Source organism: Lissotriton helveticus, chromosome 9, assembly GCF_964261635.1.
Source record: "Lissotriton helveticus chromosome 9, aLisHel1.1, whole genome shotgun sequence".
Lineage (NCBI taxonomy): Eukaryota > Metazoa > Chordata > Amphibia > Caudata > Salamandridae > Lissotriton > Lissotriton helveticus.
In genome coordinates this window covers 342172332-342190576 of record NC_136070.1, presented here as the reverse complement: position 1 = coordinate 342190576, position 18245 = coordinate 342172332, and the positions used below count along the sequence as shown (strand labels likewise).

Below are 18245 nucleotides of genomic sequence, written 5' to 3'. Positions count from 1 at the left end.
GAGTCATCTTCGACGAGAAATTAAATTTCGTCGATCATGCCAATCAAACAATGTCTACTGCTTTTTTTAAACTCAAAATTCTTAAAAAAATAATTCCATTTCTCTCAGAATCTGGAGGGAAAACAGTGGTGAGTGCACTTGTTTTATCAGCCTTGGATTATTGTAACGGCTTATTTCTTAATGCTCAAGCCCGGGTAATTGCCAAGCTCCAGCTTATCCAGAACGCTGCAGCGAGAATGCTTTCCAGGACACCCAAATATAGACCAATTAGACAGGTAATTAGGAGCTACCATTGGCTGACGGTCAAAAACCGGATTAAGTTCAAAACATTGTGTCTCACCTTTAAAGCAATTCAGCAACATGGACCCCAATTCCTCAAACAGAGACTTCTGTTATATCGCCCCAATAGACAACTAAGATCAGTTAATTCTTTCAATCTGCTGGTACCACGAACCAGGACAGCTACTTGGGGAGATAGATCTTTCACCATCGCAGCAGCTAGACTCTGGAACACCCTTCCACTAGCTATAAAATCGACCTCCACGCTGCTACAATTCAGAAAATTAGTGAAGACATGGTTGTTTGATCAATAACCTTTCCTATTATTGAATGCATGATTGGAAGTGTAATCGAGTATAATGAGGCACCCATGAGTTTTAGGCGCCAAGACGCCCAAGGGCATATGCTGCGCTTTATACATTTTAAAAATAAATAAATAAATATTTTTTTTTAAAAAGGACATAGATAGACTATTAATGTGACTCTACATTACCATTATGGCCAACAGTACAATTGCACACTGCTTTCTTTGATACCATGGGACTCCCACTTCGACAACTGGGAATGATTCAAGCATGTGAATCTATGAAGGATGCCAATACTGGATAACAGAAGTTACAGGTTGTCAACTTATTTTATTCTGTAAAACAGTCACAGAGTAATTGGAATACATTCACATGTAGTAATCGTAATAGCAAGGAAATTAATTGTCAATCGCCACTTGCTAGGCTTCAGTATCGCACAAACAACCTAATAAAGATACAAATCAAACGCACAGTATATTGCTGACTGTTATTCCGATACAAACACATGCAGTTCCCTATCTTTGTTTAGCCCCATGTCATCTGCCCTCAATCAAATAAGCCAGGTGTATTCCAGTCTGCGCAGGGTTAGTGTTTGATTAACGCCTCTTTGGCCATGTTTCATCCATGGTATAGTGTTAAATTTCAAACTGGGTTTTTCATTCTCAGTATGATTAGAGTTGTAATGTTTAGCAAGTGAATAATTCAAATTCTTATCCCTCAGGGCCCGTAAATGTTCTTGTATCCTTTCTTTTAACATAAATGAGATTGCAATGACAAATAATACAATTCACAAAGTAGGTCAAGGAATATTGTCGGTTGGTGGTTTATGAGAAGGTAACTGTTTTATCAAATGCGTACTCACAAACATTACTTTACCACGTCTGTAAAAACCCTTTGGTAATGTGGTTAACCATGAGTATTCCAAACCTGTAGTGGCTATCTGTTGGTCCTTGTGATACAACATATCACATAATGTTATGCCCCTACTATATGTCAATACAGAATTTTCGGTAGAATTTTGGCTAGAGTATTGTCCATTGTAAGCAAGTGCCAATGTTTGCATAAAATGCTGTATAATGCCGAACTCTGTGTACTACAGTGTTATCAGGGAGATCCTGTCCCTTTGGTGCCCTTCCTTCCTCTTGGTTGCGAGTAACGTGCGGCGTTCCCTAATATCAATTTTGTGTCTCGCGGTAGTCAAAATTTGTAAATAAAGTTACATTCCAACATGTCAAGTTCTCACTCAAAAATGTCATCATTACTGCAGTTATGTTTCAAACGAGTCCTCTCTCCCAAATCTTTAGCCCTAATCTGTATAGGTGGGTGTGCGCTGGTAGCACATAAAACTGAATTACATGCTGTTGGTTTCCTGTAAATTTTAGATGCTAGTTTTTCACCCTCTACATACAGTTCTACGTCCAAAAAGTCTAAACATTCCGTACTGAAATTATGAGTGCAAGTAATATTGTATGTTTTTGGACTCAGACACTTGATAAATTCCGGCAAATTGGCAACACTGGCAGTCTAGATAATGGAAACATTGTCTATAAACCTGCCCCAGTATATAATATGTTCAAATCGAACAGGAGAGCAATCAATCCTGATATGTAGGTGTTCGTACCAGCTGATATAGAGGTTTGCAAAGGAAGGGAAAAATTGCAAGCCCATTGCAACTCTCTGTATTTGTTTGTACCAGAAACTATTATGCTCAATATGTTGCTGTCTAGAACCAGATATATCATTTCCAGAATCATACCAGTGTGTTCCATCACTGTGGCGTCCTTGGAAGACAAAGTATTGCATAGCTAGGAGGCCTTCCTCCTTAGGAATACATGTGTACAAATAACACACGTCAAGATAAATCAGAGTTCGTTCTTCAGCCCAGTTAAAGTCACTTAATTTGTTTAACAGATCTCTAGTATCCTGGATATAGGCAGGGAGATTCCAAACCAAAGGCTGTAAACAAAAATGTCGATGTACTCTGAAATATGATCCATGGAGGACCCAATCCCCGAGATAATGGGTCTGCCCGGTAGGAAAGGACTAGTTTGTGCACCTTTGGAAGAACATATATAAAAGGTATTTTAGCAAAAGGATTGTATAATTACTTGAATTCTAAGTCAGTGATAAAGCAAGAGGCCTGCCATTAAGTTAACCTGTGTATTATATGTGTAGAATCCTCTGTGCTAGGATTACAGTCCAATTTAACATAGACTGGTGTGTCAGATAGCTGGCGATCAATCTCATGTACTTAATCACTGTGATGTTCTTGCATTACGGCGCAGAGCGGGAGAGATATAGGTATAATGGCTGGGAGATACCTTTTGATGAATGTGTGATTAAAAAGGATCCCTGCCCTCTCTGTGACCTTGAGGATGGTAGCACCCAGACTGTAGGGTGACAAGAACAAGTGTTCCAACCACAGGCAGGTAATTATGGTAGGACTTAATTAGGAATCCACCGTACCGCTACCTAATTAGTTCCAATTAGAATCTAGTACAGGTGTCTTTTAGGGATCCGTTCCCCTGATGAATGCCCCAGACCGTGTAGGCTTATGATAGTGGGAAGAAACATGTTGGAAATAATTTGGGGGTGAAACATTGTACTCCAATTCCCAAATCTCTTTTCGTTTTTTTTAAAAATCTTTTTTATTACAGAAACACAAAACAACAATACAACAAAAACATCAACAGAAAGAAAAAGAGCAATCGTCAAAATGAACATATCACATAAGTTAGATACATCATACATATGATCAATAGATTCAAGAGAGACATTACAATTAATGATACGGACACATAATGACATTAGATCCTTAGTGTGACTCCTTGTCCATATTGTATGGGGCGTCATCCTCAAAGGGGATACACAGAAATCCCCTGCTTTTGTCCCTGGATCTTTTCGTTTTTCATCTTACCTAGTGTTCCATAAATAAAGATAACATTCTAAGGTATTTTTAAAGTTTTCATATGGATCCCCTGTTATATGGAGTTGTCCAGTAAGATTTATGCAAGAACTCCCTCCTAACTAGTCAGTCTTCGAGGATGTTGATTCTGCCCGGGTGGAGGTTTCCTCTTCCATTAAGGATGACTTCCCCATAAGTTAGGAATCTGAGGTCTCAGCTCCATAGCGGGCATTCTTGCACTAAAGCCTGTGCTCTGATGATCTAGATACACCTTTGAATGTGTATCATTGACAAAGTACAATTTTGTTGTGTTTACTTAATCACTGTGATTCATAATGCCTAAAATTGCCACCCTTGTCAGCTTCCTTTATGATAATGCCGACTGTTGTACATGTGCCCTAAGAACCCTTCTCTCAGTCACTGTCAAATATTCTCTGAAATGTTTTGTGTTTTGGAAGATCCTCTCCTCTAATTGATACAATTCTTGAGTAACTTTTTTTATAGAATATGTTATTAGTGCTGGATGTAGTAGGCGGGATGAAAGTAGATTTGGGTCTTAGACCCCTATCTATGTTGAGGTTAGGTATGATCTCCAATTCAGATAATAGATCTTTTATAGAGGTTGTCATAGTTTCTGTATCATCTGTGGACAGTAGTGTCTGCAAATCATGAATGTCCAGAATGGAACGGTTGCTAGTCGAATGGGTGGTTGCTAAAGAAGTTGTATTATCCTTTGTTTTCTCGCTAAAATACGTCCTTAATCAAATTTTTCTGATGAACCTTAATGGATCTATGTGGACTTGGCTGAAGTTTGCATTAGAAGTAGGACAGAAATCAAGTCCCTTGAGTAGCACCTTTATTTGTTAATGATCAAGGGTAAAGTCAGATAGATTGACTTTGGATATATCATTAAATGTCAAATCTGTTTCATCAACACTCATATGCAAGGTAGGTTTAATATTATTTTTTTCTGGTTCCTTGCTGCTGATCTTGTTCCCACTGCTCCCTTTTGGTTGTGATCTGGATCGATTCTTGCCCCTTTGCAGAAATTGACCCTGGATTGTCCGATTCTGCCGTCTCTAAAACCTTTGATGCAAGGCCACAGGTAGTAGGCTTGTCTTTCAGTATTGTATAGGGCCCTTTGCGATTATGGACCCAAGACAACCTACAGATAGTTGTGAAATAGGATGCAGACAGTGAGGCACCTTCATCTGATAGGGAGTGGAACAAAGTGAGTGGAACAGGTAGGTTGTTAGCGTACGAAGAGGTTTATGGTAGTGCCTGCTCAAACTTCATGCATTTTCAACTTTTATGTAAGACCTGTTACTGTGTGTGTTTTCCACATAAGATCTTTCCGACTCTTGGCTAAAACATGTTCAAGATGGAAATAGGGATATGTGAGTTCCTTGACAGACCTTTGTCCTACCTGATTATTGTAAATGTATGATATTAAATGGGCGCCCTGTGACTGACAAGACTCTTAAAGATTTTCTATTGGGCCACATCCTACATATAGAAAGTGTAAAACTGACGGAAGCTTGGAAGCTGTGTACCTTTTGCTTGCATGGTGTCAGTCTGATATTCCCTTCCCACCTCTCCGAAGATACATCTGTGGCAAGAAGCACTAGCCTGCATGTAGGAGAAGATGTGCAAGCATTAGAAGCCGCAGAGATGAGAAATTGGATAATGACTCAAGAAAGTGGTATACAGTTGCTAGTGCCCTTTTAACTCTGTCAAACCTTTTGCTCCCTTAAGTGTATTTTAAGCTCTGGAAAAAGTGTTGTAATATGACATTTTATAAATAGGACTAGCACTGTTAACATATAAGGTTTCATTGTGTCTGAAATTTAATCACTGCGGAGATTGTTTTGTTGGTTCTTAAATAATTAAAATTTGAATACACAAAAAGCATGACCGCCGTTTGATTTCAGGTCTTGTCAATCATTGCGAAGATGACATTTCCTGGGCTCAATTTATTTCTAGCCAAACACTGAAGTACTGGTCTTTGGGCTCAAAGTTCTACTTGGTATCCAAATTCCCTGAATGGATTCGTACTTAATTAAAAAGACATATGCTGTAGGAGTTAAGTAATGAAAAGTTTTTGGAATTAATTGGGGTTTGAAATTCCGAAACGTCCCAAATCTTTATAGGACAAGCTAGTGTAGCTGATAATTTTTCCAGGATGCCACTAATACAAGAAAACGTATAGCGTCCAAACACATTCCCAGACAGTACCGTTTGCCAAGTATTTTGATAGATTTATTTACGGATTTGCTGGCAAGAGAAGGCACAGTCAGGGCCGCTAAAAGACAGACCAGTTCAGTTTTATTAACTTCCATATTTGGCTAAGAGATTATGGAGTTTGTTGTACATGTCTGGCCTGCTGCAGCCATTTCTGGATTCAGGCACCCTGCGTTAACGTTTTCTCTTGTTAGTTACCCGTGGAAAACATGATGGTGGTAACTTAAACTGCACTGTCCATGTTGAACAAATATTGCTTGAAATGTTTTGACTTATTTCTTTGCTGATAACACTGTACTAACAATGGAAGAGTTGATTTCTTCTAATGGCACTTTGCTAACATTACTTGTATAATGAAATATACTTATTGGGAAATTGGTAACGTTTGTGAGATGGTTTGATATTTAATTTTGTTTGCAAACTACAGATGGATTACCTGTTGGCTGCAATCTCTAAAAAGAAAATACATCCACAAACAGCGTTTATTCAGGGCTTTGTGTTTGTTTGTATGTTGAGGGAGAGAAATCTTTGACCTAATACACAGAGCTAACTAAGGTGGCTAGGTATCGTTTATTGTGTATGAAGGGATGACCCCAGCAAGATCATCAGCAAAACCAGCCTTGAAGCAACTTCACTGGCTTCCAGTCAGAGAGAGGGTGGTTTTCAAGGCCCTCTGCCTGGCTCATAAACTCCTTCACAACAAAGGTCCTCCAATTCTAAAAAATGTCATTATTCCATACGCAGCTACCAGGTCACTCCGATCAAACCAAGAGAACTTCATCACGGTTCACAGAGTGAAAAAAGCCAGGTCTGGAGGCCGCCGCTTCTCGGTAAACACAGCAAAGCACTGGAATAGTCTCCCGCGCAAACTAAGAACCGAACCAAACATTCTCCATTTTAGGAAAATTTTAAAAACCCTCCTTTTTCCATGATCTCTCTCTTCCTCCGCTGCTGCTCCCTCTTGATTCTCCAGGTTCTAGCGCTGGGATGCTCACGGGTTACTACGCGCTCTACAAAAACCTTAAATAAATAAATAAAAATGACATGCTTGTTTCTTCCTTCCGGCTTCTAACATGTTAACTGGAGAGAAACACATACGGTGATTGGTGAATGTGAGTGCTGTACCTGCATATCTGGGCAGGATATCAGTGTACCATGTCAGCAGCAGTTGTGCTTAATGTTAGAGCACGCTGGGAGAGGACAGCGTCATAATATATTAGGTTGACTGGTTTCAGAAGAGACCCGCCGGATGACAGTTACTGCAAGATTTGTCTGACTATTTAGGTACCTTTTCTGATTAGTAGTTTAAAGCAAACCAACGGCTGTTTATCTAATTTAGGAAGTCTTATTGAGAGCCCTTTTCAAAACTCCGTGCTGCATAGCCATTGCTCTACCACACAGGAAGTCCTTGTAAGAGGAACATGGTATCTTTTTCATAATATGTGAGCAAATTGTATTTCATACTATTCTCCTAAAATGTATTTTCTTCTTTCATTAGCGTTTTGACATTAGCAAAGCACATTACTCCCTTTTAATATTTTATTACAACTTAGTAATGCCATAAAGCATTTATGCCAAAAGGCAGGCAGCTTTCTTCCCTTAGAAGAGGTGGAGAAGAATGGGAGCAGTTACCTCAACAGAGTTTCTGTTTGTGTATGTAGCATTTCAGAAAAGAAAAAAGGCAACCGCTGAAGTACCAGTGTCTATTCGGGTGCCAGAGATCACGTTGCCTCACAAACTTTGGGGGTTGCCTGGAGTCTGATCTTAAAACTTTTTCGACTGGCTTAACGAAGAGGCAGAGTAAATACTGAGAAAAACATGACAAAAGGATGTTTATGGAGAAGTAGTGTTGATGTAGAGTGGGAAATAGGCACATAGGAGTGGAAGGCTGGAAAAGAAAAGCATAATTGCCAAGTGCCACGTAATCAGTGACATGTTCAACCAGTCCTGATTTTTTTTAAAAGCTAATAGCACATTACATTATGGGGTCTTCAGTTTTATTTTTAATAATGTAAGTATGGACTGAAAAATAAGAGGGTGCAAAGGATTACCAGCTAAAAAGTCTGGGCTGTCTAAAGGTGTCACGCTTGACACAGTGTCAATTGGCAGCCATGTGGAAAGGGATTTAGAAGGGGGGATATAGGAGGTATAGAGGGCTGAGACTTGTGGAGTGGGGTTATCAAAATGTTTAGGCATGTAAAAGACTGGGATGTTGTGAATAGTGGAACGTGAAACAACTTTTTGGTTCGATTTGAGGTGGCCATAAAACTATAAAGTAGAAATAGGAACAAACGAATGAGAGAGCGAGAAAGTAAAACTTCTATCCAAATAGAGAGGCATATATAGTAAAAGTAATAAACATCAAGCCATACATGAAAAGGGTATTGCAAGTCGCTCCTGAGCTCATGACCTCAGAAAGGTATTAGGCTTGCAGCCTTGTTTCTCTTAATGATCACAAAACGTTTTAGTGACTGTATCTTTATAATGAATTGTTAAGAAGTACTTTATCCCATATATTAATTTTATTTTTGGAAAATAGGTCTCCCCCTAGCTTGCTTCACCAAATGGTGTTTACCTATTTAATCTAAATGTTTGCCATTGACGGCGCTCTTCTTGCCATGGAGTGAGGTCACCCTTGTCTTTTGTTTTATTGATGCTTCTTGAGGATTGATGTCTGCAGTTAGAGTGGTGGAGGGCCTGAGCTTTAGCTTAACTCCCATGAAAAACCATATTCAAACACTAGTGTGGGCTTGTGTATTTCACTCTATCTACGTAAGAACCGAGAACAAATCTGCCCATTAAACGACTTCAACCAATGGAACACTTTCTACTTCATGCCTGCAGAGTTCATTACAGTGCCTTACTATGAGCAATATAACAATGCAGCCATCAGTAGGTTCTGGCAAGTTTAAATACTAGACACCAGATCATGGAACCGCTGAGCTGGGGATTTGATATGTCACTGTTAATTTGCTACAACCCTCTCCTCGTCCTTCCCACACCATGTCCTAGTGGCAATCTTTGTAGGGGATTACAGAAACGCATTACTTTCCAAAGTGCCCCAATTTCTAGAAACTACTAAACTGGACATGGCACCTGCAATTTCTGTTGTGGTGAGCCATTAGAAAAATTGAGTTCTGACTCTTGACAACTCTGTGTACTACTGGTAGTCGCCACAAGCACCTAGTGGCTTTATTTAAAAAAAATAAAAAATAAAATACATAAGCACAATTAACTTTCTCTTAAATTAGGTCTAAATTCCAACAAGATTAGATTAGATTTAATTATAAGCTTATAAAGTGCTTGGTTACTCCTTATTATACCAGAACTTTTAAAAAGAGCTTGGGATTAACACATAAAAAACCTTTGCATCTCCCAACCCCTCACGTGTGGTGTACAGCTACGTGAGATAACCCCATTGTTTTTCTAGTTTTGATTTGCTGACATTTAAGGTGCTAAATCTATGTATGTGCAAATGTGCCTAACATTTTTAAGAAGAACCTACGGGTAGTATACAGTGCTCAATGGTGAACTACAAAGAAAGAAAGTCTGCATTGGTAAATCGAGAGTGTTCAACTGCCTCTGCCGGCTGTCTGAGGCCGGTGCATCTTCCTCTTCTTTAATGTCGCAAGGCCCCTTTGATTCGCTCAGCCGAGATCATACCTCTATTATGTACCTCCTGAATTTGGCCACGTCTGGAGGAAAGGTACTGGAGAAAAGTGCTGATACTGCTTCTGAGCACGTCTGTACCCCTTTTGGCAGGAACATTGATGTTAGCAGCTTCCTTTGATGTTGTAGCAAGGCTGGGCGGCAGCATATCGAGTCCAACAGGAACTCTGTGGAAAGTCCTGCGCTTTTCTGCCCCCCAAAGCAAAGTAGCATATTACTTTGTCTGCATACATGGCTTATACCATGCTGTTTTGTCGTATGTCGGTGTTACAAACAAATGTACTTGACCAAAACTAGGGTGCAAGGGGTTGCATCAGTTCACTGAGCCAAAATCATATCGAACCGGTCTTGATAAGTTTCACATTGTTGTTATTCTTTGTCAAGATATTCTAACATGAACTCTGTGAGATAGTAAGCAGTGTTTTCTCACATCAGTTACTCTGTACTGTTCTTATGAAATGTTTGACTTGTACACTGTAGTAAAAAATGCTTATTGTTCGTTTATTGGTACGCTTGCTCTGAATAGCATAATATTGGGCAATATTTATTTTCACTGTCACAATTTAAATATATATAGGGATACCACTTTAATCTTAAATCTAATTTGTATGCTAGCGAGCACCACAATTGGTGTGTTAAGAGAGTAAACATCATGTTTATTTTAAATATTTCTCAATATATTATCTTATTATTTTTGTTTTAGCTGTTCTTAAACAGGAAATGTTGGACGATGCGCAGAACAAACTGATGAACCTTTTAAACACCGAAGGGAAAGTGGACAAGTATGTTTTTTTCTCCTTGGAGCAGCATTCGTAGTCCTACAGTGTTTACTTGTGCATCGATGTTACACAGCAGCGTCCGTGTATTCACAGCTTGAATATTGCACTTTAAATCCTTCTGGTATTTAGATACAATCTCCACCCAAAATGGATTCACTTATTTTGGTGACCTCCTCACCTATAGTTTGACTCAAAATGGAATACTGTTTTTCCAATATGTCTTAGGTTGGTGAACGATTTTCATATCCTATTTATCACAATATATATCTTTTTTTTCGGGGGGGGGGGGGGGGATGTCAATAATGGTTGTCACTGAGTGACTGGCTGTATATTAAGGCTCCAGAGCATCGAACCATCGGTGGAGGCAGAGCAGGGATCCGGACTGAATACAGTCTGTCATCAGTAAAGACATTTTCTTTATTTTCTTCTCACTTTCCTAAATATCTAAAGCTCCTTTTTAGTCAAGCATTCTTCCTCCAGTGTTTTGCTTCAAAAGTTTAGAACTTTCTCTCTGAGCCTTCCATCTCCCTTGCTTCTTTGGTTTTGCCTCTGTTTTCCTTAGTACTTTAACTTGAGTCTGTGTTTATTTATTTATTTATTTATTTATTTATGGATTTGTAACGCGCCGGAATCACACCCGTAGGTGTATCTCCGCGCAGTGCTGTAAGGGAGTACAGGACAGGCTGGCCCTAATACTGAAACAGAGTTGTCTTAAGACTCTTCCTGAAGGCTAGGTGGCTAGAGCACTGTCTAAGGGGAAGGGGGAGGTTGTTCCACAGACGTGGACCCATAACAGAAAGAGCGCGTCCTCCCTGTCTGGTCTTGTTATGTCGGGGAATCTGCAGTAACAGCTGATTACTAGAGCGCAAGTTACGAGAGGGGCGATGATGGACAAATTTTTCGGCCAGATAGGGCGGCCCTAGGTTATGGAGACTTTTGTGCACCACGCAGCAGGTCTTAAATTCCACCCGTTTACGGATTGGGAGCCAGTGGAGCAGTTTAAGGAGGGGCCGGGATGGCGTTCTGGGGGGGGCATTTGTCACCAGGCGTGCCGCGGTATTCTGTACCACTTGGAGTTTGTTTAGCACGCCTTCATTGGCCGCTAAGAGCAGACCATTGCAGTAGTCCAGGCGACTCAATACGAGGGCCTGAACCAGGGTCTTCCTTGTGCTGTCAGGGAGGAGAGGAAACACTTTCCGAAGGAGGCTGATGACATAGAAACAAGACCCCACCGTGGTGTTAGCATGATGTACAAGAGTGAGGTCGTGGTCAAGACGGACTCCCAGATTTTTCACCACCTGTTTAGGGGAGGGGGCCTCTCCCAGACTAGTAGGCCACCAGTCAGGGGTCCACAAGATTTTGGCTTCCCCGAACAGCATGACTTCTGACTTTCCCACATTGCACTGGAGAAAGTTCCTGGCCATCCAGCTGGCGACCGCAGTCATGCCATTCGAGAAAGCTTGCCTTACCTCGGGAGTAAAGGTTTTAAAAGTAAACAGCAGCTGAGTATCATCAGCGTAGAAATGGGTAAAAACCCGAAAGACCTCATGATATCAGCCAGGGAGGAGACATAAACGTTAAACAACGTAGGGCTGAGACAGGAGCCCTGCGGGACTCCTCTGGTAATTTTGGTAGAGATGGCGCTAAAGGTGCCCATATTAACCTGCTGGGTACGCTCTGTAAGGAAACTGGTGAACCACGCCAGGGCAGATCTTTCTAAGCCAATCTCCTTTAATCTTCTTAGAAGAATGGTATGAGATATGGTGTCGAATGCTGCGGACAAGTCCAGCAGCACCAACACCACAGATAGACCCCTGTCCAGAGACATACGTATAGTATCCGTGAAGGAAAGGAGAGCCGTCTCGGTACTATACTTAGGTCTGAACCCTGATTGAGAGTGGTCCAGACAGCCGGTCTGCTCAATGAAGCTGGAGAGGTGGAGGTTGACGTGTTTCTCCATCAATTTGCCGACAAACGGCAAGAGGGAGATAGGCCTCAAGTTGGTCATATCCGACCAAGGGACGGAGGTGTTTTTCCTTATGGGCTTGACCAGGGCCTTTTTCCACTCCAGTGGGACTAAGCCTTCAGAGAGCGAGCAATTAATCACCGTCTGAATAGTGGGACTAAGAACATTCCCTATAAGATGCATCAAGTCAAAGCAGGGAAATAGAGGCCAATTCAGTGTTGGGAGAGGGCTTTGTATCTCAAGTCTGATCTTTGCCCGATATGCATTGTATCTGGTCCTAGATCACCCACACTGTACCTCCTGTAGCTCTCTATACATTATACAGTCCAAGTCAACCAAGCCACATCGGTCAGTGCACTGTGTGAGTTAAAGAGGGCATGTTTCTACTTGTTTTCGTAGTTGAAGCCACCCCCTCCCTCGCTCCCTCCCCACACTGCCTCTGGAAGCGCTAGGTCTATTTCGGCGCTGGAACCATAAATCACCTACCCTGGCACACTGAATTTGGTTATCTTTTTTTCACATTCTTTGATACATATCCTAAGCTACTGTTACTGTTTTTAACGTTTTTCTTTTGCGTTTTAACAACATTTCTCCAAAATTCTTTGATGCAGTGACTAGGGGTGTGCCCTACAAAAAAGTCAGGATTCAAGCCATGTCATTCGTGCAGTGGTCAAATGCTCATTTCCAACCCACATGAAGTGTGCCATTGGTGCTTGAAGCTGAAGGAGGACTCTTGGGGCCAGATGTAGGTAATTTTAATTTACCACCTCTTAAATACCGATTCATACCGAATCGGTATTTAAGAGGTGGTAAAATAGAGGGGGGGAGATGTAGGTATTTCAGATTCGGTAAATACCGAATCGTTAAGATTCGGTATTTACCGATTCTGTAAATACCGATTCGGTATTGCCCATTGATTCCTATGGGCCTTGCAGCCCATAGGAATCAATGGGCAATACCGATTCTGTAATTACAGAATCGGTAAATACCGATTTTAGCAAGGGTGCATGGGGTGTCACTTTGACACCCTCTGGCACCCCAAAAATAGGCATGTGCGCCATGTGGCACACAGACATGCCCTAAGGGCATGTCTGTGTGTCACATGGCACAGGTGTGCATGCACACATGTGCATGCACACCTGGATTCAGTATTTTACCACCCAATTGGATTGGGTGGTAAAATACCGATTCTTAAAGCCCTGTGGCACTCTGACATGTGCCAGCTACATCTGCATTTACAGAATCGGTATTTTACCGAGTCTGTATTTACCGATTCGGTAATTTTACCGAATCGGTAAATACAGATTCGGTAAAATACCGATTCTGTAAATGCATGCCCTACATCTCAAAATCCAATTACCGGTCGGTAACGGCCAAATTCGGCCGTTACCGACCGGTAATTGGCCACCGACATCTGGCCCTTAGTCTTGCAACAAGCACTTTAAGGCCATCACTTTGGGCCAGATATAGGAACCCTAATACCGGTCGGTAACGGCCGAAATTGCCGAATTTCGGCCGTTACCGACCGGTATTAGGCATTTGGGATGTAGGTGGCTACATTGAGTGCTTTTCACCTGTAAGGATTCGTTATTTACCACCAACTACAAGTTGGCGGTAAATAACGAAAACCGTTAAAAAAGCAATTTTGTGCTTTTTTAACAGTGCCATGTGGCAGACATACATGAGGGCATGTATGTGTGCCACATGTGCACCCATGCACTATTCAGGGGTGCAACAGGGTGCCAATGTGACACCCTGTCACCCTTGTAGGTCTATCCCCCCTTACCGATTCGGTATTTACCGAATCGGTATTTACCGAATCGGTATTCCCCATTCATTCATGAATGGGGAATACCGATTCGGTAAATACCGAATCGGTATTTACCGAATTTTACAGATTCGGTAAAAATTACCGAATTAATACCTACATATCATTTACCCATTCTAAAATACCAAATCGGTAAAATTCGGTATTTTAGAATCAGTAAATGGTAGTTACCTACATCTGGCCCTTTATGAATTGTGCGATGAAGGCTCAAGGTCGGCCTCAAAGTCTGGTTCCTCTCCTTCTTTAAAGTCTAGGAAGGAAAAGAAGAAGCAGCAGAAAAGAGAAGATGGGATGACAACACCCATCAGCATTGTTCAAGGTTCTGAGGTAGGTTGCCTAGGTGCACCCTGCCTCCAGCAGATTCTTCTTTGGAACTGGAGATTGTGGATTTCATTCTTGCTTCTGGTGGCGCCAATATCTCCAATACCTGCCACTCGGCCATATTTTTGTGCCTCTACTACACGTTGTACCGCAACCGATGCTGACCTATACAGAATTTCCACCGCTTGAGACAGAACTAACCTGTTTGCTTTATGCCATGGTTGAGATGTTCAAGCAGGCTGCAGTGCCCCCAGTGCGCCTCAGGGGACCATTTGGGGCCCTATATGAGTTTCTGGCAGTGGCTCATCCTCCCAGCACGATTTGACTCCATAGATCCTCCTCAATAAATGCATCAATCACTGACCGGAGCCATTCTAGTACAAGACTGTCATGAACACTGTGACAGGACCTGCTTAAATCTCTTCTATTTTTATCATGTGTTTGCCAGCAGGATTCTGTTATCACTTTCTGCTAGAAAGTTTGAGGTTTTAGATACACGTATACCCCTATCTAGGTTGACATTTTCAATGTTTTTTATGGTCCCTGCCATGTTACTATGGATGCTTACAGTGAAAGCTGAATACCTACATCTGAATCAAGATGATGTGTTTATCTCCATCCTTTTTTTGTCTTGTTGACACTTGAGTGTCGCCAAACTTATTTGGAGTTCCACTGTGTCCCTGAACTCCACTGGTGGGATTGATAAAGGCCAGAAAACACCATCTGTACAGTATTGCGTAGTGGGCTGTGTATGGGTCGGAATCCAATTGGATTTCTAATTCGTGTTGGTGCTTTAAACTAAGTTCCTGCACCATGGAGTTGGAAATCCAACCGCTGTGTCTCTGGAGGAGACCCTCGCCAGTAGCCCCCTCCCCAGCAGCACTGGCAGTGGTGCTGCCAACACCTGCTCTGCCATTAGAGCTGGTATCCTCTTGTCTGCCTTCTAAGTAGAGGTCTGTCCTGATGAGATGTAGGCGGGAGGCCCCAAGGATAATGTAAGAGGCTAGATAAGCATGGAGTCTCAGCATGACACTGCTTCATGCTAGCATTTCTGGTAAACTATGGATCAATCAATCAATCAGGAGTTTGTTAAAGCGCGACTACTCACCCGTAAGGGTCTCAAGGCGCTAGGGGTGGGGGGGAGTTGGGGGGGTGCAGGTTCCATTCCATCAAGGAGGGGGTCTGTCGAAGAGCCAGGTTTTGGGGTTTCTTGCGAAGATGGGGAGCGATGTTGTCTGTCTGAGGTGGAGCGGAAGGGCGTTCCATGCTTTGGCCGCGAGGAAGGAGAAGGAGCGGCCTCCCGATCTGGTCTTTCTGGTGCGGGGGACCACAGCGTAGGAAAGCTGGGCTGATCGTAGGGTCCTTTGGGGTGCCTGGAATTTGAGTCGGCTGTTCAGGTATGCTGGTCCGGTGCCGTGCAGGGCCTTGTGTGCGTGGGTGAGCATCTTAAAGGTGATTCTCGCCTCGACGGATGGCATTGTTGGCTCTAACACTACCAGTTACAAATGTCAGAAATAGTGCCCTACTATACAAATGACAGCAGTGAGGGAGCCAGTTTCCTGGGCACCCTCTGCAGACACTGCTGACAGCCAGGTTCTACAAATATGAAAGTGAACTTGATATGTCCCCAGAGACTGCAATGGAATGCCCAACAGGGTCAGTACCTCTGGAACGCAGCAGATGTGTTGAAGTAGCTTCTGCTAGCAGTGGAATATAGGGTTAATATTTTAATGAGGCACTGCTTGATCCTGTGAAGTTGGGATGGAACATATCCACCTAGGCCCTTGCTGTGACCCGCCTGATAGCTAGACAGTACAAATGAACATTGGAAAACCACGTTCTCCTCACCTGAAAGCCTAATGTTGCAAGATTCATGCTCCAGACAGAGTCCTGGCATGTTCTCTACAGTCCCTACGGGCAGTGAATCTTAGAAAACTAGAGGCTGCTGGCAATAAAGTGTTTTCACTGGGCAATTTAGCCCACAGTCACTCAATGATGCTTGCTTGTTGATACACCTATGCATTGTGCGACATGGCTACCATGGTGGTGCCAGAAAACCTCATTTATCATTTTTGTGAGGTGGTAAAAATTGACTATGATGCATCCATGAAGATAATAAGGATGAATCTTGACTCTACCCATAACATCAGACCACAGGATTTTGCAGATTGTGGAAAGGGTATATCCCTAACGATCTAATTAACGTCTCCCAAGTGCCCTCCCTTTCAGTCACTTGTCTATCCTGTCATAGGAAGTGGCAGCCCAGCTGCAGAAAGAAGTGGTGGAGTTGGTCCCTGAGCAGGAAAGTAGGCAGGTATACTGTTCCTGGTACTTTCTAGTTCCCAAGATGGAGTTGTTTAGACCACCTTTCTCCCATAGGGCAAACCTCAAGTAAACATCTTCACCACTTGTGAAAATGTTCATTGCCTGCAGTTCTGTGTTCTTCAGTATCTGTTGTTCAGAGCCTGGCACCAATTTTAGTTGAAGTGTAGTTATCTAATTCTTTACAAGTTTCCTCCTTGTATTTGATCCCTCGAGTGCTGAAGAAGATTCACAAGCATGGGCACAAGCCATTCTCATTGCCACATTCTCCAAGACGGGTGTGATAGGTAGACCTCTTGCGACTCTCCTGTGTAGAGAAGCAGGTGCTGCACCCAACCTCCAAAGCCTCTGCCTTCATGCCAGGAGATTTAGCAGGGTCAAGTGAGCTCTTTCCAGCTCCCACCAGAGGTGGTTCATCTTTTACTGTCAGCCTGTCTCTCCTCCACAAACTCTTCGTACTCTGGAAGGGCAGGGGCAGATTTATCACATAGTGTGTGGAGTAGAAAGTGCACCTGTCGGAAGTCCTATATTTTGCTCTGCCTTCTGCCCAGCAAGGTTGGGCAGTGGCCGCTCTCAGAGGAAATATTGTTGCCCAATCACTTTCCTCTGCCTTGCAAATCAGCCATCCCTCTTCAAATCCCCAACTGTGATTAGGTACTTGAATGGAATGACGTACTCCTTTTCACTGACACCCTCTATACTGCTCCAATGGAATTTGAATCTTGTTTTTTAAGTGGGTTCTCCTTTGCGTGCATTCTTAATTGCCAGTTACATTTACTGTCCTTCAAGACTGTTTTCTGGTGGCCGATCCCTCTGCCAGGCACTTCTAATAAGTTGCAGGCACTCAGTGTTCTCTTTCATCTCACGTTCTTCTACCAGGACTAATTGGTCCTTAGGACTAAAGCAGCTTTCCTTCCAACCCTCCACCCCAGGTCAGTTATTATATTGACCATACGTTGATATTCATGCCAACTCCAACAGCCCACTTCTCAGATACACATAGCTTACAAGATGAGAACCTCCATTGCAACGGTTTTCCACACCTTAGTAAATAGCAACAAATCCTGCCCTACAACAAGTTCTTTTCAGCCCTTCTCCACTCTCTCAGGCCATCATTAGTCACTGACTACAGCTGGGGAGTCTCCAGTTTTGCTTAAGAAGTTTAAAAAAAGCTTGATTATTGTTTGCTGCAAATTTAAGTCCAGACAAAACCGTGTTTCTGATAGACTTCTTGCTTCAGATTCCTCATCTCTAGAATAGTTCCCAGGTATCACACTGTATCTGGAAACTTTTCAGCATTTCCTCTGCTTGCCGATAGGTGGTACCATGCAGTACAACACTGACAACATTCTTCTCAGGAAATGATGCATGGAGCCGATAAAGGCACCACTCGCACATGTTGACGTCAGTTCCGCGCCCCTAGAGATGGATCCTGGAGTAACCTCTCGTCTCATTGAGACCTCATAAAATGACAGATATTAAACCCTGTAAGGATGTTGCAAACAAATATCTTTGACAGATCCTTACCAAATGTGACTGTGGTGCCTTGGGTCGAGCAACGACTCGTAAGGCCTACTGTGACTGTACGTCCATGAACCTGAAGGCTATACAAGACCATGGGGTAGAACTC

The 18245-nt window shown here is 42.5% G+C and overlaps 1 protein-coding gene across 1 annotated transcript in view; it reads left to right on the top strand.

The window, feature by feature from the left end:
• Positions 1-18245, top strand: part of TRIP11 (thyroid hormone receptor interactor 11) — a 441702-nt gene that overhangs the window by 349394 nt on the left and 74063 nt on the right. The window contains exon 17 of the mRNA XM_078660069.1: positions 10103-10181. Within this exon, the coding sequence (XP_078516195.1) occupies positions 10103-10181 (79 nt within the window). The remainder of the gene's footprint in view (positions 1-10102; positions 10182-18245) is intronic.